We start from the raw sequence: 27,742 nt of genomic DNA, 5'->3' as shown, positions 1-27,742 counted from the left end.
GGGGGAAGCAGGCTCCTCAAGGTGCAGAGAGCCCCATGCGGGACTCAAACCCAGGACCCTGAGATCATGATCTGAGCTGAAGGCAGAGGCTTTAACCCACTGAGCCACCCAGGCGCCCCTCCCTCATCGTTTTCTGACACTATAATTTCTGTTTTCACTATTGCTGGGGTTTGGGGCTTACGATGAGGGGAAAAATTGTTAAGTTGGAAGAACTACTGCTTTTGTGCTTCTCAATATAATCTTAGAAATACTTAGCACAAGTGCTAACAAACCCGCATACTCAAAGTGCTCTCCCCTTGTTTTTCAAACTGATAAACACACCTAACTAAATATAACCAATCTGTTTCACGTTCAATATCATTATATAAGCATATCTCCTCTTAATTTTAAGTGCGTAGCTTTGGCTTTCTTTTAAAGTGACAAAAAAGCAGAAAAAAGTGACTTTTTTGGGTGGGGGAGATAAATATATACATGGACATATAAATGTCTCGATTTCTATTTTAATAAATTGCCAGGTTTTTTTCTGAAGTAGCTTATTGATCATTTGATTAAAAAACAAAAACAAAAACAAAAAAAAACCACCCAGAATTCACAAAAACATGAATCCAAAAGACTTGAGGCCAGAATAAAAACGTAGTGGGGCGCCAGCATCATGTCTAAAAATGAGACAAACGACCAGAAACTTCTTCAGAGACAACAAAAACAAGAATTTCCCTCCGGGCCGCTGAAAATACGGCAGGACTAGCACCTTCTTGTACCCACGCTAACCAAGTTTCCCGAAATAGAGACCCCGTGCAACTGCCTGCATGCCTTTCTGACGACTTTCTGTGCCGGAAAGGCAATTTCATTCTTGATGGTCCTTTTCTCCTCTATCTCCTGAAGAAACCTTCCCTCCCGCCCCTTCTTCCACTACAAGACATTACAAACAACAAAAACAAAAACAGAGACACTGCCCGAACCAAACGCAGCAGCCCTGAGCGGCGTGCGTACCTGCAGGGCGAGGGGCCCACATGGAGCGGTCCGGGGGCGCCCGCCCCCCACCCCGGGGAGGGCTGGGCCTCCATCTGGCTCGGCTCCACGTTACGGAGCCTTAACTTTTCTACAGCTGGGCCTGCCTCTCTTCCTTCCTCTTTCACCTGCCCGCTGCCGGGCTGCTGACGAGCAGCCCCGGCGACCGGGCCGCCCCCTCCCGGCGCCCGGGCCCGCAGGAGTCACCCCAGCAACCGGGCAGAGCCGCCCGCGTCCGAACGCGTGGTGGCCGCGCCGGAGCGTCCCTCCTCCACCTGCGCGGGGGGCGGGCTCCTGGCCGCCGCACCTCGGCTGGGAAGAGCCGGCCGGGGAGTTCACACTCCCGGACTGCGGGCTCGGCGCCGGCCGCACGCACTCCGCAGGTGACCGGGCTCTGACAGTCCCCAGGAGGGAGCCCCCACGTTCCCGGCGCCGGCGGCAGCCGCCTCGCCCTCCGAAGCGCTTTCTCGTCTCTTCCCCGAAGTCGGAGAAGCAACAGCCTCCGGGGCTCACCTTCGCGCCGGAGAGGTGCGCGGAGTCGGGACGAGAGGGCGCCGCTGCACAGAAAGGAGGCACTGGAGGGGCGCGCAGGGAGACCCTCAGACCCCGCGCCGGGTCGGGGAACCCCGTGGCCGCCGCACGCCAGCCCAGGAATCCCCCCTCCTCCCTCAGACCCCGCACCCCCCATCTGCTCCGGGGAGGGCGGGGGCAGCCCCCGGTGCACCGCTGCACCTCCCACCCGGCCGAGGGGCGCCGCACAGACGGAGAAGGGCAGCCTGCACCCCAGCCAAGCCGCTTTGTGCGGAGCTGTCACCCGAAATCCGCCGCCGCCCCCGCGCCCGCCCCCGGAGCCGCGTGCCCCGCACCTGGGAACGCGGGCGAGACGCTGCGCGCCGCCCGGGGCTGCCGGCGCCCCTCCGGAGCCGCGCGCCGCGCGCACAGGACAGCAGGATCCGCGCCGCGAGCCGCAGCCCCCGCTCGGCCGCCGCCGCCGCCGCCGCCGCTTCCGCCCCTGTCACGGCGTGACCCGGGGTGGGAGGAGCCGGCGGGACCAGGGAGGAGTAGGGTCCCCGCCTTCGCCTCCGCCGCGGCGCTCGCCCCGCCCTGGCCATTTCCGCCGCTGCGCAAGCCGGGGCGCCTGGGGCGGGGGGCGGGGTCTGTGCGGGAGGAGGGGGCGGGCCCGAGGGCGGGGCGGGGGCGGGGCGCGCGGGCCCGACCCTTGGGGGCCCGCGGCGGCTCCGGAACCAGCTGCAGGCTGCTGGCGGCGCGCGAGGTAGGCTTCCCGGGGCGCAGAGAGGGCGCGGGAGAGTTGGTACGACTTCCTAGGTGCGAGCCTGGGATCGGATTCCGGACTGGGGCGTCCTGATGAGCGGGGGCAGCCCGGCAATCCGCGCCCTGAAATGGGGTTCAGGAAGCAGAATGGGATCTGGGAATAACAAGGTCGAGCAATGAATGACCTTTCTGAGTTCATGATTTAAAGTGCTCCCCCCCCCCCAAACATCGTTCTCCATTAGTGGTTTTTAAGATAAGAGAAGTACTTGCTAAATAGTGAGTGATGCTCTTGTGGGCAGGGGTGGGGAAGTGGGAACCGGGGTGCTGTGAATATTCCGTCTTGCTCCAAGGTTGTTAGGCACGTGTATGCATATCTAAAAATTCACTGAGCCGTACTCAGAATGCGCACTTTAGAGAAGTTATTATTCAATTTGACAACATTTAAAAATAAATCTAAAGCAGAAACATGTTTTTTTTTTTTGTTTTTTTTTTTTTTAAGTGAGAGAGGAAACCAGACTTGAGAGTCCATCGAAAGAGGATGCTCCTTCCGTGTATGGGTAGGAACAGCTGTAAACTTCGCCTTTCCTGATTCTTATAACTTGCACCTTTAGCTTTTTATAGAAAGAAGCTTTATCTTTCTCTCAAAAAGCACGCGGGCAAGTACACATTGAGATGCTATTAGAACCGCTAAGAAGTGGTTAAGTTATGTACATGATGTTAACTTACATTTCTAGTTGGTGTGAAAGGGATAGAATTGTCTAATTTCAGATTGCCCTGGCTCTGTGTTGAAATTATGCTTCCCTTTTGTTTTAAGTAGAGAACTGCTTTATGAATCCTTGAGCTCAGGTTCCAAAGTCTTTGGCTGAAGATGTAGATGGGAAAACTAATTCTTTCGCTTTTCCCTGCTCAATATAATCAGAGACTTGGCTCTGACATGTCAGATAACTGAGAGTCACCTCCTGACATCCACAGGACCTTGCAAAAGCATTTATTGACAAATATTTTCAGAGAAGAGAATTTATGTTCCCAAAGTTGGGGGGGGGAGGGGGCTTCACCTTAACTCCTAAGCCCCCTGGAACCAAATTTTGCAGTAAAGGGAACTTTTCCTGAAATGCCTGCTTGTAGGTGATGTGTGCGATTCTCTGATAAATCATTAAATTAGATCTGCCTATAATAGCATGCTAGTATAATCTAAACCAAATTAGTTTCACTGATTCAAAGGGAATGTTAGAATTAATCAAGTTATATTGTCCTTGGTATTACAGAGTTCCCATTGAAAGGACATTTTCCTCATACCTTCAGATAGATTTGCAGTTATGTTTAGGTGTCCTTTTTTCCCCTCAGTTCCTTTGTGTGCATTTTCCCATGCAAAAAAGAAACTATGAGAAAATTATTTGAAAATGCAAATGGTTGGATAGGACATCAAACCCACATATTTATTTTCACACCCTCTTGAAACCCCACTAGAACAACAGCGTTTCTTAAAGCATAAACCACTAGGGTAGAGAGAACAGATGAGAAGATAAATGCAATAAAATTTTGAAATCTAGAAAGCACATGGACAAGTGGAAAAGGATTTTGAAGAAAGGATTTTGAAGAAAGCTAAATTCTAAACTAGCAATGGGAACAGCCAATAAACATCCCTGTTTGCATTATAGAATCCCCAAATGCTCAGGAATTAGAAGAGTTTCCTCCAGGACGTAGAAGGGTATGATTGAAACTAGAAACATTGCTTGAAATTCTGCTTCAGAAAAGGCTAAATTCCCAGATCCTTTTCCCAACTTCCCACAACAAGGTAACTGACTGTCTCTTGTGGCACCAGCAGAGTTTGGGGGCAGGCTTTATCCCCTGCAGAAGGTAAGGACTCTGGACAGGAGAGAGACAAATAGATAGCTGGGGATTCGAGTACCATACTGAAAATGGAGACTAGTTGAACACAGATAAACTGAATGTTGGGACCCTCTCTCACTTCTGTCCTTTCCTCATGTGGCCCTAAGACTTGATCCTTACAATAGTGGTTGGGAGAGCCATCTATGGAAAGTCTGACCCGTCAATAATAATAATAATAACAACAACGACATCTGGGTTTCCACACAAAATCCACTCTTATCCTTACAATGAAGCTTATAGTCAGTGCGCCCACCCATATACTTAAACATCTAATCAGCTTTTCAGTACTACTCTTAAATAGGAGCGGATAATAATAATTTCTGGGCATTTGAGGAAAGTCAGTAGTTGGAAAGACAGAAGACAAATTAACAGGAAAAGTGACTTGTAAGCAGCAGTATATGTAGAAAAGAGAAAATATATCCATTCTATATATGAAATAAGAAAATAATATAAAAAGAACATCAGAAACAAAAAAATATGGTCTTAGGGTGCCTGGGTGGCTCAGTGGGTTAAAGCCTCTGCTTTTAGCGCAGGTCATGATCCCAGGGTCCTGGGATCAAGCCCCGCAGCGGGCTCTCTGCTCTGCGGGGAGCCTGCTTCCTCTTCTCTCTCTCTCTGCCTGCCTCTCTGCCTACTTGTGATCTCTGTCAAATAAATAAATAAACAAAATCTTTAAAAAATATATATATATATGCTCTTGAAAATGAAAGACTTAATGGCGGGAAAGAAAAGGCAAATCAAAAGAAATTTTATTTAAAAATTAATAGAAAGGTAGTAAGATAAAAATTAAGGTGGTCTCTGAGAAAATAGAGCAACAAGATGAAGAGCTGGAAAATAGAAAAAAATATGAGAAATTTGTAATACTACATCATGAGGTTCTACTGCCAGAATAAAAGAGGTCCCAGAAAGAAATAGAAACAAAAGAGGGACATAAATCATCTAAATAATTCGAGATTTTTTTCTAGCATTGAGGCATATGACCTTCCAGATTCAAAGAACTCAGGAAAATGGTGGAAAACAGAAAACAAAAAAGAAAGCATAGAATTATGAAATTGGAAAAAGAAGGGGCAAAGAAAAGCCTTGCGAGAGAGAAAAGCATATTGGCCTCATAGACTATATCAGAATGCTTTGAACTTAAGAAACATCTCTGGAAGCTAGAAGACAATGGAATGACTTTTTCGAAATTATGAGAAAAAAATGATTTCTAATGGAGAATTCTATACCCAGCAAAACTACACATCAAGGATTGAGAATAGTATGAAGATATGCAAAGTCACAAAAGCCTTTTTTCCTTTTTTCTCAGAAAGCTGTTGGAGGTCATGTTTCGCCAGTGCAAGGACAGTTTTAAAAAAAAAAAAAAAAGAGGAAAACGTAGGATAGAAGAATCAGGAGATTCATCAAAAGATAAAGAAATCTTTAGGGTGATGATTGAGAGAGAGAATGCTAGCTATGCACTGAGTGTGGAAAGCACCCAGGTCAGAAGTCTCTGGAAAGTCTCCTCCAAGAGGGTGATTTGGTAGAATATCTGATATCAAAGAGATTGAGAGTATTGATAGGGTTATTGGGGTAACTGGTGGAACTTGGACCTGAATTGGTAACAAGTACACAGGAATTTTATGAAGGAAAAAGCAAGGCAGTTGTTAACTACAGAATAAAAAGTTGTGCACAAAAAGAAAAGTAATCATAGAATACTATGTGCTTTAGCTGTGAATAGTATTTACCTGGTCATAGTCATGTGTACCCCAAATATTTAATCAAAAATAGACTGTAGTCAGAGGAGCACGAGACTCTTGATCTTGGGGTTGGGAGTTTGAGCCCCATGTTGGTTGGAGAGCTTACTTAAATAAGTAAATAAATAAACTTTGAAAATAAATAGGCTGTGCCTATGTTGAAAGGCTGGGGAAAATGAGAAGGCGGCATGTGTGTTGGGAAGTTGAAGGAGAGCGAAATGGGTATCATTTCTCCATGTTATCTAGAAATGAAAAATCAAGAAGATAGAAAATAAGCATTCTATTCTGAGATACAGAGTTAGATTTCTAGACTCAGCTAAGAGAGTTCAAGATGGTTGCCTTTCTCATTCGAATGGGGGCTGCTATTTTCACAACTCTGAATCTCTTTCAGTTATATGCATTACAATGGCTAAAAAATAAGTCAGCTTGAAATGAAATGTTAAAAACTAAAGAGTGAGATGCTAGAGAAAATCCTAAGCTTACAAAAATTATAAAGTGTGGCCTGCCTCTCTCTCTCTTTCTTTCTTTCTTTTTTCCATTTTTTTTCTCCTCTCCTTTTAAAAAACTTAAGTCCTAAGGACCCTAACATTAAGATATAATTCTATTTATTTAGAGATCCTTCCTAATATGTAATAGGAGGTGTGCCTCTACCATCAGACTCACTGAAAAGTAATTTTTCAGATGGCTTTTCTTTGGATATGGAAATAATTTTAAAAGCCAGACTGCTAAGGACAATAGGTTTGTATTTCATTCATCAATAGAATTGCCATGCCCTTGAATGACAGCGATCCGAATATTCTCGGTACAGGTGTTGGAGCTCTCTGCTTGGAAGGCAAGGCGTCTCCGGAACCATGGAGGGTACAAGAACTTTCCTTGATGTTAAAGAGTACCCTGACCCAGAGGTACAGAGAGATCGAGTATTGACTCTGGAAGAATGGCAAGAAAAGTGGGTGAGCCGCAAAATTGGATTCCATCAGGAGCAAGGGCATAAGTAAGAAATGTTCAGTTTATGACAGAGAAATGCTTTATTAGAAACTGACTTTGGCGGGGCGCCTGTGGGTGGCTCAGTGGGTTAAAGCCTCTGCCTGCAGCTCGGGTCATGATCTCAGGGTCCTGGGATCGAGCCCCGCATTGGGCTCTCTGCTCAGCGGGGAGCCTGCCTCCCCCTCTCTCTCTGCCTGCCTCTCTGCCTACTTGTGATCTCTGTCTGTCAAATAAATAAATAAAATATTAAAAAAAAAAAGAAAGAAACTGACTTTGGAAATAGAAATAGTAATATAGGGACCTGTTACTGGACGACTTTTACGAAGCACGTGTTTAGTTTTTCACGTTTCATCGTCTCTGCAGCATCACAGGTTGATGGGCAATCTTCTCTCTTCCCAGGGTGTATAAATAAAAGTGTGACTTCCATGTGCAGGCATCTCAGATTTATGAAATACATCTTTCTTTTAGGGCCCTGTAGCATCTGGGTATTGGTCATGCATATTTATATATACAGCGGAAGCCTGCATTTATGTATATATCTCTTTATACTGAAGAGTGGTGTTCTTTTTTTGTTCTTTTTTCTTTCTTTCTTTCTTTTTTTTTTGACAGAGAGAGGGAGTGAGCATGAGTGGGGAGGGCCAGAGGGAGAGGGAGAAGCAGACTCCCCGCTGAGCAGGGGACCTGATGCAGGGCTCGATCCCAGGACCCTGGGACCATGACCTGAGCCAAAGGCAGACGTTTCATCAACAGAGCAACCCAGGTGCCCCATGAAAAGTGGTGGTGTCCTGACTTTGCTTGCTGACAGTATGTGTTCAGATGCAAAGTGTTATCTGTGTGGTGGCAGAGGAGAAGCTGAGAGAGGTGATTACGAGAGCTAGGATGCTGAACAATGGATCGGTAGTACAAGGTTCTGGACAGTAGCGGTATATCTGGGCCAGCACTAGGTAAAGCAGTCAGGCTTGTTCAAGGCAACCGCTATGACTTTCCAGGGGATGACATCATCATCGTCATTGTCATCATCATCACACCTGCACACTGAGGGGCAGCTGGGCATCTCCCCAGAGCCATCCTATGGGTTATCTTTGTCATGTGGGTGACCTTAGAAGAGCCACGTCTCTACGGAGGGAATTAACTACAGAGTTAAACTTCTCAGGGCTTCATGGTCTGAGACCCTGGCACTTGTTTACAGAGCTTCCCATAAAACAGGTGTTGAAAAATCCGCTGAGTCCAGATGCTCCCCATCTCTCTTTCTCTCTGTCTCTCTCACATATACACTTTCAGAAAATTAAAGAATTTCCAAAACGTCAAGAAAAAACAACTTCAGGTTACTAATCAGGAAAGCCCCAGGGTCAACTCAGATTCCCTACTCACTAGCTACGGGACTAAGTGAGTCGCTTAACCTCCCTCTTCCTTCATATTTAAACTGGAGAGAAGAATAATGTTTTCTACTCTGTAAAGTTGTGGGGAATATTCAGGGAGATGATTTATGATGAGTACTTGACGTCATCCGAGTACAGTCCTTTCCTCCATGCACTGGGCTAATGTAAACAAAAAATATATTTTTTTCCTCCCCAGGCTATTAAAGAAGCATTTGGATACTTTCCTTAAGGGCGGGAACGGACTGAGAGTATTTTTTCCTCTTTGTGGAAAAGCGGTTGAGATGAAATGGTAAGAGCAAATAAGCATTCATACACTTTCTTTTCTTGATGGCAAATGTGTTGGGTGAATATTTAATAGGATGTAGGTTTAGAAATCCCATGCTCAGGAAATGCACCGGGATTCTTTATGTTCAATACACTATCACTGATGGGTTCATAGAGATAATATTCTCAAACAGTAAGACACAACACAAACCACTGGTGTGGTCTTGTCTTTCTGTATTGGGTTTCTAAGGGAAAAAAATATATAGTTTGCAACCAATGGTGGGGTTTCAGGGGGTACAGAGGACCAGCTTTCTCTCTTATATCTGCAACATCTTTGTATACAGTTTCATTTTTGTAGGTCGTTTAGAAACTTGGCTGAGTTAATTTTAGATATTTTTAATGGAGGTGAGCAGAAAAATTCAAAATGAATTATAACTCTTTGGCAAGACAATGTATAGACCATGGTTCAATGTAGCTCTTCCTTCCCACTACGAGTGCATAGGCAATTATTTTCAAGAATCATTTTTATAAAACCAGTGATGAGGAAAGTAATTCTTGTGAGTAATTCTCTGTGAAGAGAATTAGCTTTAGTAAGCCACCATTACTACAGATTACCCTGAAGTCACAAACCCGGCAATCATTTTCTATACGGAACTCCGCTGCAGTGAAAATGCATGGACACTATTTTTTTTTTTTAATTTTTAAAAGATTTTATTTATTTATTTAAGAGAGCATGTGAGAAGGGGGAGGGTCAGAGGGAGAAGCAGGTTCCCCGCTGAGCAGAGAGCCCCATGCGGGGCTCGATCCCAGGACCCTGAGATCATGACCTGAGCCGAAGGCAGATGCTTCGCCGGCTGAACCACCCAGGTACCCTGCATAGATGCTATTGTACATACCAAGATGTACCACTAATTTATAAGCTTGAATGTTGAGAATTTTGGCCATTAGGCAGGAAAGAACATTTCAAAGTATTTATAAAAGAGATTAGTATATGAAAAATCTAGTAACTTAGAAATGCTCTGTTTGCTATATAAATGTAGGTGGCTGCCCCAGAGAAATCCGAATGCGTTTGGAGCTGGTTTTCCAGGGCAGATGTGGTCTTCCTACAGGCAGCCCACCCACGTGCTCCACTCGTAGCTGAGCGTTTGGGACACGGCCATGGTAGCCTCAGATTCTGGTGCGGCCACGAAATTAATATTTAAACTATATCACTAGACTTACGCCTCCCTGATTCACTGGACTAGAAGAGTTCTTTGAAAACTACTTGCAGGAAAAACATGAACTCTATAAACAGATTGCCTTACTGTTCTGTTGTGAAGTGTTAACAATGGAGGGCTAGCAGAGGTTTAGAGACAAGATTAGGAAATGGAATGAGAAAACAGACAATCAAATGTGCTTGTCGAAATGTGTCGACAGGTGTGGAAATGTTCTTGGGATCTAAAGTCATTTGTAACAAAAACACCAGAACTAAGCCATTACAATGGTAGGTAAGCTTTTGTATCAGAGGGTTTTTCCATTTATGTATCTAATTTGTGTCTTATGGTCTGTCAATGTAACAGATGTAATCTCATAGTTATCTATGAGATGAGGCCCAACAGCATTAAAATAAAATGTTTAACATCTTTCCTTAGGTTTCTTTTCTTTTTTTTTTTTTTTTAAGATTTTATTTATTTATTTGACAGGCAGAGATCACAAGTAGGCAGAGAGGCAGGCAGAGAGAGAGGAGGAAGCAGGCTCCCTGCTGAGCAGAGGGCCAGATGCGGGGCTCGATCCCAGGACCCTGAGATCATGACCTGAGCTGAAGGCAGAGGCTTTAACCCACTGAGCCACCCAGGCACCCCAGGTTTTTTGGGGTTTTTGTTGTTGTTGTTGTTTTTAGTTTTTTTAGGGTTTTAATTTTTTTTTGTTCCTTAGGACAAAGTAGTCCAACATAATTCAGCCTATGTCAGTCTCTAATGGGCTCTGCCTTTATCTTCAAATGTAAATAAAAATCCTCACAGCCAGGGTGCCTATGTGGCTCAGGCAGTTAAGTGTCTGCCTTCTGCTGAGGTCCTGATCCCAGGGTCTTGGGATTGAGCTCCACATAGGGCTCTCCGCTGAGCAGGGAGCCTGCTTTTCCCACTCCCTCTGCTGCTCCCCTGCTTGTGCTCTCTCTCTCTCTCACTCTCTTTCTCTCACATAAATAAATAAAATCTCAAAAAAAAAAAAAAAAATCCTCACAGCCAGTCTGGGTAACTTCGTATGGAGAATTAAAAAATACTAAATTGTCCTCAAGTGGAGGCATTTGGCTAACTGAGCTGGAAAAGCATGCAGCCCTCGATCTCACGGTCATAAGTTCGAGCCCCACATTGGGCGTAGAGCCTACTTAACAAAATAAAAACCTCAATTATTTAATAAATAAGTAAATAATAAAATAAGACATTAAAAGATATTCCCTGTATGTTAACTTACAAATTTAGGCAAGTTATTAATGTGTCTATTTTAGAACTGTAAACAGTTTATGCTCTGACCTTGTTAAAAAGTGATAGCCTTGTGTGGGCAAGAGGTACAATCAGTTCCCCTCTACCTCTTGTTTTGAAAATGCTAACTTCAGTCCGACTGCATTGATAAGTCAGGGAACAACTTGAGCATGATGTGAATTTCACATTCGCTTATGTGTCATTTTGTGTGCAAGAAGCTTGAGGTAGGAGCAGAAAACCACACGCAGATGAATGCAGTCTAGTGTGAAGGGACAGGACACTCCCCGGTACACTCCTCCAGCAGCTCCTGGACACCTAGGCTGATCTGTGTGCTGTGAGCCCCTCCCAGCCACCGAATGTCCCAGTAATATCCCCCCTACCCCCTACAGTGCACTGTAACTAACAAGCTGCAGCCCTGCCAACACTCTGGGGTATTTATATATATTTGTAACCATTTAATATATTTTGTAACCATTTAACATGGTTAAAATACCCTACCACCATTTCTGTTAGGTTTCTGGAGCTCTCTCTCTTTTTTTAAGATTTTATTTTAAAAGTAATCTCCCAACATGGGGCTTGAACTCAACCCAGAGATCAAGAGTCATATGCTCTACCAACCGAGCCAGCCAAGTGACCCCTGTCTTTCCTCTTTTTAATGTGGCACTGGCAGGGTTGTTTTTTTTTTTTTCCCCTTATGCATTATTTATTCAGGTCATTTCTAAAGTATAACTGTATATTTTTGAGAAAATCCTAATTCACAGAGACAAGTGATGGCAAATGGGTAACAGCTTTTTAAGAAAATTTTAAATTAGGGGCGCCTGGGTGACTCAGAGGGTTAAGCCTCTGGCTTCAACTCAGGTCATGATCTCAGGGTCCTGAGATCGAGCCCAGCATCAGGCTCTCTGTTCAGCAGGAAGCCTGCTCCCTGCCCTCTCTCTGCCTACATCTCTGCCTACGTGTGATCTCTCTGTCAAATAAATAAATATTTTTGAAAAATTAAATTAAAGTATAATTGACATATAACATTGTGTTTGTTTCAGGTGTATAAGGTAATGATTTGGTATTTGTAAATCTGTACTTACAGAACTTTTTTTTCTTGTGATGCGGACTTTAAGATCTACTCCCTTAGCAACTTTCAAATATTATTAACTGTAGTCACCAAGCAGGGCATTACATCCCCATGGGGCTTTTTTATTTCATAACTGGGAATTTTGACCCCCCTTCGCTTGTTTTGACCAACCCCGACGCCCACCTCCGGCAACCACCAGTCTGTTCTCTGGATCCATGAGCTTGGTTGGGTTTTTTCTTTTGTTAGATTCCACACACAAGTGAGACCATACAGTATCTGTCTTTCTCCGTTTAACTTACTTCATAGAGCATAATGCCCTCTAGGTCCATTCCTGTTGTCACACATGGCAAGATTTCATTCTTTTTTATGGCTGAGTAATATTCCTCTGTGACAGAGTTTTTCAATGTTGTGCTCCACCCTCCCTTTTCTCCATAAACCTTTTGATTTTTATGGCTTGATTTTGCATAACATAGTGATTTTTAGGGATGCCTATGTTGCATTATAGCAGAACTGACTGTGTTTATTTAATTTGACAAAAATCAGTGCTGTGTCGCTAACACTATTTCCTCTGGAGTCCACGATCCCACAACTGTGGCTTCTGTAATTCTAAAGCTTACCAGAAAAACACAAGTTATTTGCAAATGGCAGTTAGATAAATTTCTGGATAGCGTTTATTGTCGGTAAATAGAAATTGTAAGATTGTAAAAATGGATGCTAATGTCCTAGAGCCCTATTCTCCAGCATGGCTGCTACTAGCCTCATGTAGCTATTTCAGTTTAAACTAAGTCACACTGGGGGTACCTGGGTGGCTCAGTTCATTGAGCCTCTGACTCTGAATTTTGGTTCAGGTCATGATCTCAGGGTCGAGAGATGGAGCCCCACTGAGCCCAGAGCCTGCTTGAGATTCTCCTTCTCCCTCGGCTCTTTCTCCCCGACCCCCCGCTCTTGGCATATATGCGCACTCTCAAAGTCTTTTAAAAAAATAAATAAAACAATAAACTAGGGGCTCCTGGGTGGCTCAGTGGGTTAAGCCTTTGCCTTTGGCTCAGGTCATGATCTCAGGGTCCTGGGATTGAGCCCCATATCGGGCTCCCTGCTCAGCGGGGAGCCTGCTTACCCCCCCCCCATCTGTCTCTCTGCCTACTTGTGTTCTCTCTCTGTCAAATAAATAAATAAAATCTAAAAAAAAAAAAAACCGAAAACCCAAAAAAACCAATAAATTAAATCACAATAGCCACATTTCCAGTGCCACTAGCCAATGTGGTTGGCTGCTGGATTGGATGGTACAGGTGCAGACACCTCTATCAGCACAGAGAGTTTTGAAGGGCAGGGCTGATTTAGAGAAACTGAAAAGCATTTCTAATCCACAGGATACAGGGAGCCTGGGTGGCTCAGTCGGTTGGGCGCCTGCCTTCGGCTCAGGTCATGATCTCAGAGTCCTGGGACCACACCCCATGTCAGGCTCCCTGCTCAAACAGGAGCCTGCTTCCCCCTCTCCCTTTGCCTCTCCCCCAGTTTGTGCTCTCTCTCAAATAAACAAAAGTCTTTTTAAAAAATCCCATAGGATGCTTTTAAATTAGAAACTCTTCTAATCAAACCCATTTGTAAGAAGATCAACATTTTAAGGTATTAGTTTTCCAAATTTTTAATTTTTTCCTGAAGTCATATAAGTCAGTTTCTCAGAATTCCATGTACTAGTAAGTTTCAGAATAAATAGATCCACTTCTCTACAAGTTCTGTGAAACCCTATGACCCCAAATTCATACAAATCCCTTAAAGTTAAGGGAAATGGATGTTTATAGGGATATACCCTTTTATTTAGTACTGTATTTGGAATAAAAATGTAAGTGTAAATATATTTCATGCAGGTTTGCAGACCTAGGACACAGTGTCGTAGGTGTGGAAATCAGTGAACTTGGGATACGGGAATTTTTTACAGAGCAGAATCTTTCTTACTCAGAAGAACCCATCACGGAAATTCCTGGAGCCAAAGTTTTCAAGGTTTGTCTTGTTTTTGGTAAATACTGATTTCCATATCCCCATAAGAAAGGTTTTTCTTAGCATGGATTATTAGACAAGTGTCACGTGACTCCCCTTTCCCACAGGGATTCACCGGGACATTACAGAGTTTAAGGAGCTAGGGCTGAAAAAGATAGGTAATCGCCAGACGCGCACAGATGTATACAACAGCTGATATCAAAGTCCGTCTATACTCATGTTTTGGTTTGCGTTTGTTTGATTTTTTAAATTTATAAAGAGGCATTTCTGAGAATGTCTTGTGCCACACCCTGCATAAGACACTGAAGAGATAAAAACACAATCCATGCCCTAAAGAATCTCTTCGCTTAGGAGAGAAGAAAAACACAGAGGAAAGCTCTTTGTCATACACAGAGCTAAGCGTAAAGACACAGGGCAAAATGGGAGCAACGAGGAGCCGCAGGGCATGGTCTCAGATCCCCTGGGAGGCTGGTCCTTCATTCTGAGCGGTAAAGATTTTAAGGAGGAGCGTGACTCGGCTGGATTTTTCTTTTGAGATGAACCATCCTTGCAGCCTCGAGGAAGAGAGACCAGATGGGAAGCTGTGAGCAGAGGTCCAGGGAACAGCTCTCGGAGGCTTGCTCTCGGAGGGCCATAGGGCATATAGAGGGACAGGCAGATCAAAGCAATGTTTAGAATGTCAAATGGGCAGGATTTCGGATTAACTGACTGGGGATGAAGGGGGAGCTGAGTTTGCATCTCCAGCCCAGATGCCTGGAATGGACCGCGCGGAGAATAAAAGAGAAACAAGCTGAAGGGGAAGAGAAAATGAGTTGTGTTCTCAGGATGATGAGTTTGGGGCCCCTGGCTGGCTCAGTGGCTACAGCACGAAACTCTACATCTCTAGATTGTGAGTTCGAGCCCCATGCTAGGCACAGAAATCACTTAAAAAGAAAATGGATGAGTTTAAGAGAACTATGGAATGGCGCAGGTGTAGGTGGCAAATGGCTTTCTGTCTGGGGGGCCGTGGGTGGCGTTTGGGCTGGAAGTGATCGGTCTGGGAGTTGTCTTCATCCTGTGATCACAACGAGCCAGAGGAATGCTTTGCCTGCTTGGGGTAAGAATGTGGGAATTAAAGACCACTCAAATGAGAACAAGCAAGGCCGTTTTTTGGTTTTTTTTTAGTTTTTTGGTTTTTGGTTTTCTTGGAGGGGCCAGCTTCTGAAAAAGCTCAGAGGCAGGCAGGGGGTGGGAGAGCTTCGTGCTGGAAACCACAGGGAGGCCATTTGGAGGCTGCGGACACCAGGGAGGCAGACGTAAGCTAAAGAGAGGGGGCATCCTGTGGGATTGGTTTGGGGACTGTATTTGGCTTTCTCTGGTTAATCCTGGGTTGGAAGAGAGAAAGGTGATGAAATTTAGGGAAGCTGACAGTCACGGACACGTCATTGAGCAGAGACTGTGGCTTGGCTTCCCAGGCTGGCTGCTGCAGTCGGTCCAAGCTCTCTAGTCTGACAGGGTCTGGCCATTGTCCGTTGGTACATTCAATCTCTCACAAGGTACTCTGTTTTCTAAATATTGAAACTAATTGCAGGTCAGTAGGAGGCTTAATAGTACTTTATTGTACAGCTTCCTTCCACCCTGTTCTCAAATCATCCCTGGAGTTAACTCAGTCCAAAGACACCAGTCCAGGAGCAGTGGTTCTCAGCACGTGTGCAAAGGCCTCCTGTGGCTCTTACAAAACTCTTGGTCCTAGGGCTCACCCCAGGCCCATTAAATCAGAATCACTAGGGGTGGGGCTCAGCATCAATGCTGTTTAAAGCTCCCCAGAGTTGAGACTCACGGGCTGTGCTCTCTGCCACCTCGCCCGCCCCCCTGGGTGGACCACCACAGTGCTTCCAGACTGGCCTTCAGAGACCCTGCTTCAACTTGTAAACCACTGTTGGTGCCTCCGTTCAGAATATGATCCAACACGTGCATGTCCTGACCTCTCCTTCCTTGTCCTTCACCCAGCCCCCAGCCCCCAGGCTTCTCACATCCCCTGGACCCAGCTGAATCCATGTCTCTTTATGCCCCTGGACTGCACTCCCAGCACCCCCCCCCCGTAATGTTAGCAGACGCTCCCCGGGCAGCTCCCCGCTCCATCTTCTGAGTCCCCAAGTTCCCCGGGCACACAACCAGAACAGCCCAGGCCATCCGGTCCTTAATGCATCTCCCGCCCACACCTCTCTGCTTTTCTAGGCTGTCCTCACTACGGGCAGAGCCCACGTCAGATCCGCACCCCCTTCCTAGAACCCAGGGTGGTTCTGTCCACCAGGGGCTCAGGCAATAAACGCCCACTAGCTGATGAATGAAAGAGAGAAAAGCCAGGAGTCCACACAACTGTACTTTGCAAAAATGCCTTTCAAAGTATCTGACCTTCCTCTATCAGCCTGCCTGGTCATTGGTTAACTCGTTTGTTTACCTTTAACAGTGTCAAAACATCAGGACTCTGCTAAAGTCAATATCGCTAAAACAGAACAAGCCCCCCAAATAATTGCTAACTCATCTTCAGGGTTAACCTCTCTATGATTTTTCTCTTTGAGTGGATCCCAAAGAACCTCAGACAGGCCAAAAGCAAAAAACAAAAAACCAAAACCCCAACTAACCAAACAAACGCAACGAAAGTAAAAAAAAAACAGCGCTGTTTATAAAAATTATTTATAGTAAGGTCTTATTTTATTTCCCATTAAAAAAAATTCCTTGCTACAATTGTATTCTTCATGTTTCCATATTCTCTCCCCACCACCTTTGCTGTGCCTTTCCCCTCTTATCTTTCCTTAACCACCCAGGTAGCTCCTAACTAAACAGCTTTTTTTTTCCCTTGACTTTCATTACAGAGCTCTAAAGGGAACATTTCATTGTACTGTTGCAGCCTTTTTGATCTTCCCAGGTAGGACTGAATCCTACGTCTGTACTTTGAATGCCCTGAGTGTTCACCAGGCAGTGCTGGGGGAAGGGGGGGCTTTTGCTGACCCTCGCCCAGTCGGGGTAGCACGGATGGGAGTCTCCGGCCTGTACTTCTTCGGACCACAGCCTACCATGTCTGCACACTTGATAGCTTCATCCTTGGATAGCTTCCAAAATATGGAGAACATTGTTATGACTCCAAGCTGGGCGGGGGAAGGAAGGAAGAGCAAGACAGTGTCTTCGCTTCACACCTGATCGGTTACAGAAAGGACTTTCGAAGTGTAGAAGGTGGTCTTACCTCCTGAAAGGCTCTGGTGCTTCCTCGGGAGTCTGGGAGTGGGTTGTCACAGATTGCCCTGTAGCTCTCCTCTGCGCTCCCAAGTCAGAGCAGAAGGGGGAGGCTACTGCCACCAGCTCCTAAAGCTGGAAGGAGCTCCTCACACCCACATTCAGGCATCCCCGCAGAAGTGGGGAAAGCAGCCAGAGATCCGGATCCCTTGACAGCTGGTGCAATACCAACACGCGCCGCTAGGGACGCTGTGCTGCTTGTTCGAGACTCGGTTTTTTTCTTATGTAAGATGTATTTCTGTTTCTTTTTCTTCCTGCTAGAGCCAATATTGACAAATTTGACCGGATCTGGGATAGAGGAGCATTAGTTGCTGTGAACCCAGGCGATCGTGAGCGGTTAGTAATTTGGTTTCTTTAATGACGCTGGCTTTCCCTTTTGGGCCTTCTTCATTTGACGTGCTGTACTTTTCGTGAGCTCCAGAAAATCAGTTAAGACTTCCACTAGTTTGAAACAGCTTCTTGTATCTGGAATTAGAAGACCTAAATTAAGTACCATCTTTGTGTAAAAAAGATAGGATTTGGCTGTGGCCATGGGGAGTTGGTACAGGCTTGTGGCTCTGTCCCTTCCAAGCTGTGTTGCCTTGATCCAAGTACTCAAGTTCTCTGTTGACTCCTCTGCAAGATGGCGGAGTGTCTGCTAATAGGGCCCCCCTCCCCTACACCCCCTCCCCTATCTCCCCCCTCCCCTACCCCCCACTTCCACTGACCTCACCTGGCACCTGTCTGGGGCACTTGCCATGTGACAGGCATTGCTTGAAACACTCTATCAACAGCTTCAATCGACCAAACAACCCTGTGGGACATATGCCCCGTTGTTCCCATTTTACAGATGGGGAAGGATGGAGCGTGGAGCCCAGCAAGGGGCGTGAGTTATGGTCAAAGAGATCAGGTTGCTTGACCGAAGTCAGGCAGCTGGCACGCAACAACAAAATCCAGACTCAGACCCGGGGAGTTTGGTCGAAGCCCGCACTCACCATCCTGCCTTATTCTCCCTGAGGAAGTTGTGGTGATTAAAGGGGAGGCCGGATGTGGAAAGTGCCTGGCTATTCTCCATAGCTGTCTGAGTATGAGCTGCCGTTATGTCAGAGCTTTGGTTACTGACATGTTTGACCATTCTTACCACACTTACTCTTATGAGAAAATAAAAGTGGAACATGAGAAAGCATACGGAGTAAAACATGGCCACTCCTAGGTACTTTCCAATCCAAATATCACTCACGTACTTACTTGGAGAGAGTATATAAATGTTGAATTATATCGTGGGATGGAGGCCAACTCTTAACACATGTCCAAAGGCTTGCACCCACGTCAGTGAAATGAAATTTTTATTTCTTAAAAATTAATTATTTCATGAATCAAGCCGATTGCCAAACCTAATCTTAAGAAGACCATGCCACATTTTCTTTTTTTTCCTTAAAGATTTTAAGTAATCTCCACCTCAATGTGGGGCTTGAACTCATAGCCCCAAGATCAAGGGTCCCCTGCTCTACTGATGGAGCCCGCCAGCCATGTGCCCCTCATGCCATATTTTCTTTTCTTTCCTCTTTTTTTTTCTTTTTTTAAGTAGGCTCCACACCCAGCCTGGAGCCCAATGCAGGGCTTGAACTCACAACCTTGATATCAGGACCTGAGCTGAGCTCAAGAGTCAGACACTTAACTCACTGAGCTACCCAAGAGCCGCACACATTTTCTTAATATATATTTTCCTTCAGTGATAATTCACACTCCTGTGTTCCTTTTTCTTTCTGTCGCCACTCCTCCTCTTTCTCCTCCTTCTGAAGCTTCCCTTTCCTCACACGCCTAGAGGCCATCATTCCCTAAGGGACCATCCTCAACGTTTGCTTGTGTCTGCCTGTCCCTTACCCTTGCTTCTTTCCTGAGCCCTTCAATTCTGTTACTTTCATTCAGTCATTCAACAAACATGTACTAAGTTCCTGCCATGTTCTAAATACACACTGTGCCCATGTTAGGGAAATGATGGACCAAATCGTGCCTGGTACCTGCCTTTCTCCTTGTTCTATTTCCAGCTCTGGTCTTCACCTGGACATCCACATCACATTTCAACATCTGCTTTGCATTTCTTGTGTGACGTCCATGTGCTTTGGCAACTCACGGTATCCCGTGCAGCGGCTTTGTTTCCATAAAACACCACGTATGTCCACTGAACCCACATCTGCTGGATGTCTACCCTTGTTGGTGTTTTCCTTCCCCTGACGACGTTTATCCTTGTCTTGAATTAGTCCTTGCAGGGGCTTTGATTTGTGGGCTCAAATCCACAGGGAGGGGAGCAGATTGGAAGTCACAGAGCTCACTCGAAGGGCAGACCAGGCACACTGTCTAATTCCCCCCCTCAGCTGGCACCGTCTATGTCTCGCACATAGTAGGAGCTAAACAAACACTTGTCAAATAAATGAACGAAAGACGACTAGACTCAGAGCAAAGGAAATCCACGGTTTCCTACCAGCCACGACCACCTCCTCTGTCCTAGACATAAAGCGAGTCGTGAGACCCATCTAGAAGTCTTGTTTAAGGCGTTCAGTTCTAGCTTAGTCACAGTCTCTGTGTCCTCCAGGGTTCCTCCTCTTTTCTCGAAGCCCAGCCCTGTGTGTGTGTGTGTGTGTGTGTGTGTGTGTGTGTGTGAGAGCACAGCCCCAAGCACACCTGAGAACACGTTGGCCTTCATTACCAGAATAACAGCTTCTGTCAAGCCAGCAGAAAAATACGTTTCTTTATTTTCGTCCTGGTACTTCGCATGTTCGAACTGCATCTCATTCCTGTCGTTAATACCTGCTTTGACGGCACGCAGGCAAGTCCTGAGCTGTTTGCTGTTGGGCCCTTCAGCTCTCTGGCTTGACATAAATCGCTGGGGCAAACCTCCCTCATTTTTCTGAATTTTTTGGAAAATGGTTGAGAAAGTCTGCATTCCAGAGGGAAGGAAGTGTGTCAGTCCCAGGAAACCCGGCCAAACCAGTCTGACTGATCACCTTCATGGGAATGGCACTTCCTCCTCCTTTTTTTTTAAAAAAACTTATTTTTTCATTTTGAGAGAGACAGGGTGTGAGCGGGTGGGGGGGGGCATAGGGAGAGAGAGAGAGCCTCAAGCAGAACTGAGGGGGGAAACCAACACAGGGCTCAGTCTCCTGACCCTGAGATCATGACCTAAGTGAGACCTAGAGTCATGTGCTTAACAGACTGAGCTACCCCAGTGCCCCACGTCTTCCTTCTTCTTAAGACCAACAATCAGAAAGTTAAGGTTTTACTTTTAAAGATTTTATTTATTTACTGAGAGACAGAGCAAGCCCACTCATGAGCATGGGGGAGGGGCAGAGGCAGAGGGAGAGGCAGGCTCCCCGCTAAGCAGGGAGCCCGATGTGGGACCCTGAGATTGTGACCGATTATGACCGACCTCAGACACTTAACTGACTGAGCCACCCAGACGCCCCAGGGTTTTTTGTTCAAAAGTTTACTTTGGTCCAGCACTTTCTCTTGGAAGGATGTGTGACCCCCTCGAGCCAGCCCTAACTGGGGGAGTCAGCTAAAGAGAATAACAAAAACTAACCTGGGTGCTTACCTCACACCAGGCAACGTTCTAAGCACCTCATGTGTGTAAACTCATCAAATAGGCACCACAACCTGTGAGTCAGTTCCTAGTCTCAGCCCCATTTTACAGATGAGGAAACTGAGGCCCGCAGAGGTTAAGAATGTGTCAAGCTCATGTAGCCGCTAAGTGGAAAGGCTGGGCTTCGAGCCCTGGCATCTGGTGAAGCCCACACTCCTAGCCCCCATGTAAGCCCCTCCGTCCCCAGTTTCTCACGGAGCCTGGGGCAGGGGTCACGCTTCATCCAAGCCCAGCAGAAATCCGAGTGCCTGGAACCAAGGCGCTTCCCTCAGAGCTGGGCAGGCTGTCCGTCTCTGTCTGCCTGTCCCTCACGGCATCTCTGCCTCCCTGTGCCCGTCTCCTCCATCCTCCTGCCCTGGCCATTCGGCTTCCCCACCTCCTCCACCTGTGCTCCCACATGTCTGACTTCTTACAACCCCCAGGGCCAACCAGCACACCCCGCGAGAGCTCCAGCTCCAGCTCCAGCTCCAGCTCCAGCTCCAGCTCCAGCACAGTGACGACAGCTAACCAGCCCCGCCTTCCTGGGGCTCTCGGTTCTGTTTCCCAGCACAGTCATCAGACTGGCCCAACTCCACATTCTATCCTGGGCCCAGGTCCTGCTCCTGGTCACTGTGCTGATGGGCCCTGTCCCAGGCAGTGCCCCCGTTCTGAACCCATCAGACCTGGCCAGGACGTGGCATCACGTGCACCCAGGACACCTACACAAAGGACTGAGCCAATAGCACCCAGGGTTTACGTGGTATTTGCTGGGCTTTTATTTCATACTCCCTTGAATTTTTTGTCTGTCTTTTTTTTTTTTTAATTTATCTATTTATGGGGGGGGCAGAAGGAAAGAGAGGGAATCCCAAGCAGACTCCCCACTAAGCCTGGGGCCAGACGGGGGCTCGAGCTCAGGACCCTGAGATCATGACCTGAGCCGAAAAGAAGAGTCGGAAACTTAACCCACTGAGCCACCAGGCGGCCCCGTTTATTAGTTTTGTCCCTCTCCAACGCGATAGAGGAAAGGGGTTGTGTTTTGTACTTCTCACACATGCCCCTGGATATTGTTATCAATAACCAATAACCAGCCCCCCAGGATACTGTGAAGCTGCAGCATCCCAGGCCCTACAGCAGACCTCCCAAATCGGGCTCTGAGGCTAGAACTCAGGCATCTTGGTTCCAGCAATGCTGGGGTGACTGCTCCCCAGCCTGGTCTGGGACGCCCTGCCCCAGAGCTTTAGTGCTGTGTGTGTGTGTCCAGAGACCTGCATCAGGCTGGAAGGAGTCTCTGCTTGGCTATAGGTGACATCTTCCAGTCTGATGGGCTCTGGAAGCCCACCCCCGTTTGAGTCCTGTCTTTACTCTTGCCCAGCAAAGGCAGGTGATGGAATTTGCTGACTCTTTCTGACATTTAGGATGCGAATTGACTTCAGGGACTTGTTACGAGAATGAAACTCAGTCATGTAGGGGGCCATGAACCTGGTTTCCCTCCCTGCCTCTCACCCCCGGCAGGCTTTGCCTTTATGGAGAAATGTAACCCCTTACCCTGTTGTGTTCTTTTCAGCTATGTGGATGTCGTGCTGTCCCTAACGAGAAAAGGGTTTCACTACCTCTTGGCTATTCTTTCTTATGATCCCACTAAATACGCAGGTAAAGTTTCTTTTGTTTTTCTTTTTCTAAGATGTTCCCTTATTTCCTGATTTAATTCTATGACATGGATAGCACTACTGGCTCCCAATGTAGATCACAGGAAGAATACTGCTTTTTTTTACCCAGGAAGAAAAGTCTGGTTTGGGTAAATGGAAGCTATAAACCTTTTTTCCCTCTTCCCACTTGATACACATTTTTCTTGTCTTCCGTTTCGTTTACGGTTCCCAGCTCAGACTATACAAGACAGGGAGAAATGGATGGCCCTAATATAAAAGCGAGGTCTCATGAACTCTGGAGTAGGAGGAAGAGAGACTGTTTGCCCGGCTTGAATATAGCCTGTATGTTTCATCCCCGCTGTGGGGGACGTGTTAGGTGCACGCCCGCAAACACACGCACACACACACCGCCTCTAGGACAACGGGTGAGACAGGGATGTACGGCGATAGGAGGTGTGCAGAAAAATCCCCGCACTATTATGGCTTTTTACTGCTGAAATTTTACAATTTATTGTGTTCTTTAATAATGATCGTTGTTTTGAACTCATCAAAGTGAGGTTTTCTTCTGGATTCCTTTTGATGGGTTTCAATGTTGTAGGCTTAACCTTTGCCCTGACTGATCTTTTATTTCCAGGAAGAAGTGAAAACCAAATACATAGACTTTTATTGTAAAAATCACCTTTTTGATTTTTTAACAGTTTTTAAATTTTTTTTTAAAGTGCGGCTTTTTATAAATAATTACATAGGCTCGGGTTTTGTTTTTTTTTTTTTTTTTTTCTGTTTTAGTAAATCAGATCTTAAAAGCTCATTAAAAGATGAGCCCTAGTGTCCATAATTAAGTCTGGAACAATCAGATGGAAATGGAAATTAATGGAGACAGACCTCAGCCCTGCTAATCTGATTTAAATTCCGTTCCTGAACAGGAAGCTTAAGGCAGGGCTTGTGGGCAGAAAACACAACAGGCTCTGTCTGGGGCTGGAATTCAGAATAGCTCTTGAAAGGAGCAGAAGCTAAATTTTCTTTAAAGTAAATGGCCTGCAGCAAAGTGGGAGGGATATGTAGAGAGTGATTGAGTGTAGGAGTCACCGGAAAACAATACTCCAGAAGATGAAGGAAATGCCAAGGAATTTGTTAATGAACTTCATTCTGATTTTAAAATTCCCAAGTCCCTAAAACTAGACAGCAGCATGCAAAAGAATGAAACTGGACCACTTTCTATACACAAAAATAAATTCAAAATGGATAAACGATCTATATGTGAGACCTGAAACCATAAAAATCCTAAAAGAGAACACAGACAGTAACTTCTTAGACATTGACCGTAGCAACTTCTTACTACGTGCGTCTCTTAAGGGAAACAAAAGCAAAAACGAACTATTGGCGCTTCAGCAAGATAAAAAGCTTCTACACAGCAAAGGAAAAACATCAACAAAACTAAAAGGCAACCTTTGGAATGGGAGAAGATACTAGCAAATGACACAGCTGATAAGGGGTTAGTATCCAAAATCTACAAAGAACTTATAAAACTGAACACCCCCCAAATTAAATAATCCTGTTAAGGAAAGGGCAGAAGACATGAATAGACATTTTTCCAAAGAAGACATAGAGATGGTCAACAGACACAGGAAAAGATGCTCAACATCACTCAGCATCAGGGGAATACAAATAAAAACCAAGATGAAATATCACTTCACATGCCTGTCAAAATGGCCAAAATTAACAATACATCAAACGACAGGTGTCGGCGAAGATGCAGAGAAAGGGGAGCCCTCGTGCATCGTTGGAGGGAATGCAGACTCGCCACTCTGGAAAACAGTATGGAGGTGCCCAAAAAAGTTAAAAATAAAACTGCCCTACAACCCAGCAACTGTACTATTTGGTATTCACCCAAAGATCACAAAAATACCGATTCAAAGGGATACATGCACCCCGATGTTTGTTGCAGCATTATGTACAACAGCCAAACTCTGGAAAGAACCCAAATCCCAAATGTTCATCGAGTGATAAATGGATAAAGAAAATGTGGTATGTAGATATAGGATGGTATATTACTCAACCATAAAAAAGTGAAATCTTGCCATGTGCAACAGTGTTCATGGAGCTAGAGATACAATGTTAAGCAAAATAAGTTAAAGAAGGATAAATACCATATGATTTCACTCATATGTGGAATTTAAGAAACAAAACAGATGAACATATGGGGCAAAAAAAAAAAAAAGAGAGAGAGAGAGAGAGAGAAACCAGGAAACAGACTTTTAAGTGTGAGAACAAACTGAGGGTTACCAGAGGGGAAGTGGGGTGGGGGGGCGGGGGGTGAGGCAATGCTGGTGGGATGAGTGATGGCTATTAAGTAAGGCACTTGCGATGAGCACTGGGTGTTATAGGGAAATGACGAATCACTAAATTCTACACCTGAATATTACTCTGCATATTTACTAACTGGAATTTAAATAAAAACTTGAGAAAGGGGGCACCTGGGTGGCTCAGTGAGTTAAGCCTCTGCCTTTGGCTCAGGTCATGATCTCAGGGTCCTGGGTTCAAGCCCCGCATCGGGCTCTCTGCTCAGCAGGGAGCCTGCTTCCCTCTCCTTATGCCTGCCTCTCTGCCTACTGGTGATCTCTCTCTCTCTCTGTCAGATAAATAAATAAAGTCTTTAAAAAATTTTTAAAAACTTGAGAAAGGAAAAAAATTAAAAAAGATCCCAAGTGCCATGGCTGGCCCAGCCATGTCACGTAAGTTGGAGATGGGCACCCAACACTGGCTTCCCCTGGGTAAGCCCGTCTACTTCTTCGGTATGACACATGCAAAGGCAGTAGCAGAGGAATTGGTCACATCCTTACCAACCCAAGAATTAAGCTGAGTATGGAATAATTCCACCTAAATCCTGGAAATCAGCTGAGCAGTGGGCTCTGAGAATTTCTCTCTAGAATTAGATCTGCAAAAATTCGTCTTCACGTGCTTTCTCTTTTACCTAGGTCCACCATTTTACGTTCCGGATGCTGAAGTCAAAAAATTATTTGGTAAGTTATTTCTATTTTAAATAAAGTCAACAATTAGCCATTTGAGCTGTTACCACCGATTCATCTCTGGAAGTCTATAAAATCTGGAAGTCAGAAACCCTTTTACTGAAGAATATTTTATCCCAGAAAAGGGACCCATCTCTGTCATACGCCTTTTTAGCTAAGCGGTTGTGCTTTTGTGTGAGAGGCATTTGAATTCTTCCAGACAGAATGTGTGTTTCATTCGGGTCTTAGGAGTTCTAAGTGGTAATAGCAATACAGAGGTCCGTTTGCCTTTAGCGTTTCCCCATTTTCATTAAAAACAAAGGGGGGGCACCTGGGTGGCTCAGTTGATTAAGCTTTTGGCTCAGGTCCTGATCCCAGGGTCCTGCCTGCTCAGCGGGGAGCCTGCTTCTCCCTCATCCCTCACTCACTGTTCTCTCTCTCTCTTGCTCACTGTCTCTGTCAAATAAATAAAACCTTAAAAAATAAGTTCTTAAGAAAAAAAAAAAAGAGGGGCATGTGGCTGACTCCGTTGGAAGAGTATCTGATCCTTGATCTCAGGGTCATGAGTTCAAGCCTTACATTGGGTGTAGAGATTCACTTAAATAAAACTTTTAAAAAAGAAAAGAAAAATCTTCAGTAACACTACTTTTATAAAATGATTTGATGAGTTTTTAGAAGAACCCCAATTGCATTCTTTTTTTTTTTTTAAGATTATTTATTTATTTGACAGCGAGAGGGGGAATACAAGCAGGGGGAGTGGGAGAGGGAGAAGCAGGCTTCCCTCTGAGCAGAGAGCCCAATGCAGGGCTTGATCCCAGGACCCTGGGATCATGACCTCATGACCCGAGCTGAAGGCAGAAGCTTAACCCACTGAGCCACCCAGGCAACCCACATTCTTTTTTTTTTTTTTAAGATTTTACGTATTTATTTGAGAGAGAGTGAGTGCAAGCAGGGAGAGGAACAGAGGAAGAGGAACAAGTAGACTCCATGCTGAGTGCGGAGCCCGACAGGCGGCTCTATCCCACCACCCTGTGATCGTGACCTGAGCCAAGGTCAAGAATGAGATGTTCAATCAAATGAGCCACTCAAGTGCCCCTCTAATGCCTTCTTCATTAACCATTTTGCTTGTGTCCCTTTCTTCTTGTTACAGGCTCATTATGCAACATTCATTGCCTTGAGAAGGTTGATGTTTTTGAAGAACGACATAAAAGTTGGGGAATTGACTACATTGTTGAAAAGTTGTATCTGTGTACGGAAAAGTAAATGAGACAAGTAATAACAAGTGATATCAACATGTTTTTGGGCAGCTGACGGTTATGCTAAGGCAAGAAACTATACTGATGGCTCTTGAAAAAAATTGTTTATAAATCACATCACAGATCTTTGCTCACAAATGTGTTTAACTTTATAGAAAAGAATACAACAAAATTGATAAAGTAGCTACCTTTAGAAAGTGTAATTGGAGGGGGTCACAGAATATACCTGTTTTACTTACAGATTGCAAGAAATTTTTTACAACCAGCATGTGTTATGTAATTTAAATAAGTTAAAAACTAAAGGGGCTCCCAGCTGTCTCAGTTGGTGGAACTATGTGAATCTTGATCTCAGAGTCATGAGTTCAAGTCCTACGTTGGGTGTGGGGATTACTTAAAAAATCTTTTAGGGGCGCCTGGGTGGCTCAGTGGGTTGAGGCCTCTGCCTACAGCTCAGGTCATGATCCCAGGGTCCTGGAATCGAGTCCCGCGTCGGGCTCTCTGCTCAGCGGGGAGCCTGCTTCATCCTCTCTCTGCCTGCCTCTCGCCTACCTGTGATCTTTGTCAAATAAATAAATAAAATCTTAAAAAAAAACTCCTTTAAAAAATAATTAAAATTTTAAAATAATTTTTAAAAATAAATTAAAAATAATAAGTAATTTTTAAAGTAAAAATAAAAATAAATGCAATGCTTGTAACTTAAGGAAACAGAATAGGCAGAGAAATGGATACTTTTATGAAATTTAGAAACACTGAGGCCATGTAACACTTTACTAAGGTTCAAGGTAAAAGACCAAGAAATTTAATGTGGGGCGCCTGGTTGGCTCAGTGGGTTAAAGCCTCTGCCTTTGGCTCAGGCCATGATCCCGTGGTCCTGAGATCGAGCCCCGCATCAGGCTCTCTGCTCAGTAGGG

General features: G+C 45.3%; 2 protein-coding genes across 4 annotated transcripts in view; one reads left to right on the top strand and one right to left on the bottom strand.

Annotated features, from left to right (window-relative positions):
• KDM1B (lysine demethylase 1B) overlaps positions 1-2,018 on the bottom strand; it is a 60,176-nt gene extending 58,158 nt beyond the window's left edge. Inside the window, exon 1 of the mRNA XM_045085070.1 lies at positions 1,875-2,018. The gene's annotated coding sequence lies outside the window, so the exon portion shown is untranslated. The remainder of the gene's footprint in view (positions 1-1,874) is intronic.
• TPMT (thiopurine S-methyltransferase) lies at positions 1,361-27,177 on the top strand. 3 transcript variants are annotated; one of them, XM_013060815.2, is made up of 10 exons: positions 1,361-1,536; positions 2,780-2,837; positions 6,709-6,891; positions 8,460-8,552; positions 13,924-14,056; positions 16,909-16,961; positions 17,588-17,662; positions 22,489-22,574; positions 25,546-25,590; positions 26,726-27,177. In XM_013060815.2, the coding sequence occupies exons 3-10, from the start codon at positions 6,752-6,754 to the stop codon at positions 26,836-26,838; spliced, it is 738 nt and encodes a 245-aa protein (XP_012916269.1). In that variant the 5' UTR covers positions 1,361-1,536; positions 2,780-2,837; positions 6,709-6,751; the 3' UTR covers positions 26,839-27,177. The 3 variants fall into 3 exon arrangements, with proteins under 3 accessions (XP_012916269.1, XP_004761329.1, XP_004761330.1); XM_004761273.2 differs by lacking the exon at positions 1,361-1,536 and adding an exon at positions 2,205-2,281; XM_004761272.2 differs by lacking the exons at positions 1,361-1,536; positions 2,780-2,837 and adding an exon at positions 2,200-2,281.
• The last annotated feature ends 565 nt before the right edge of the window (positions 27,178-27,742 follow it).

This window comes from Mustela putorius, unplaced genomic scaffold (genome assembly GCF_011764305.1).
Source record: "Mustela putorius furo isolate JIRA1106 unplaced genomic scaffold, ASM1176430v1.1 tig00000831_pilon_pilon_pilon, whole genome shotgun sequence".
Taxonomy (NCBI): Eukaryota; Metazoa; Chordata; class Mammalia; order Carnivora; family Mustelidae; genus Mustela; species Mustela putorius.
Note: the sequence above shows the minus strand (reverse complement) of the source record. Positions and strands in the feature narration are given on the sequence as shown.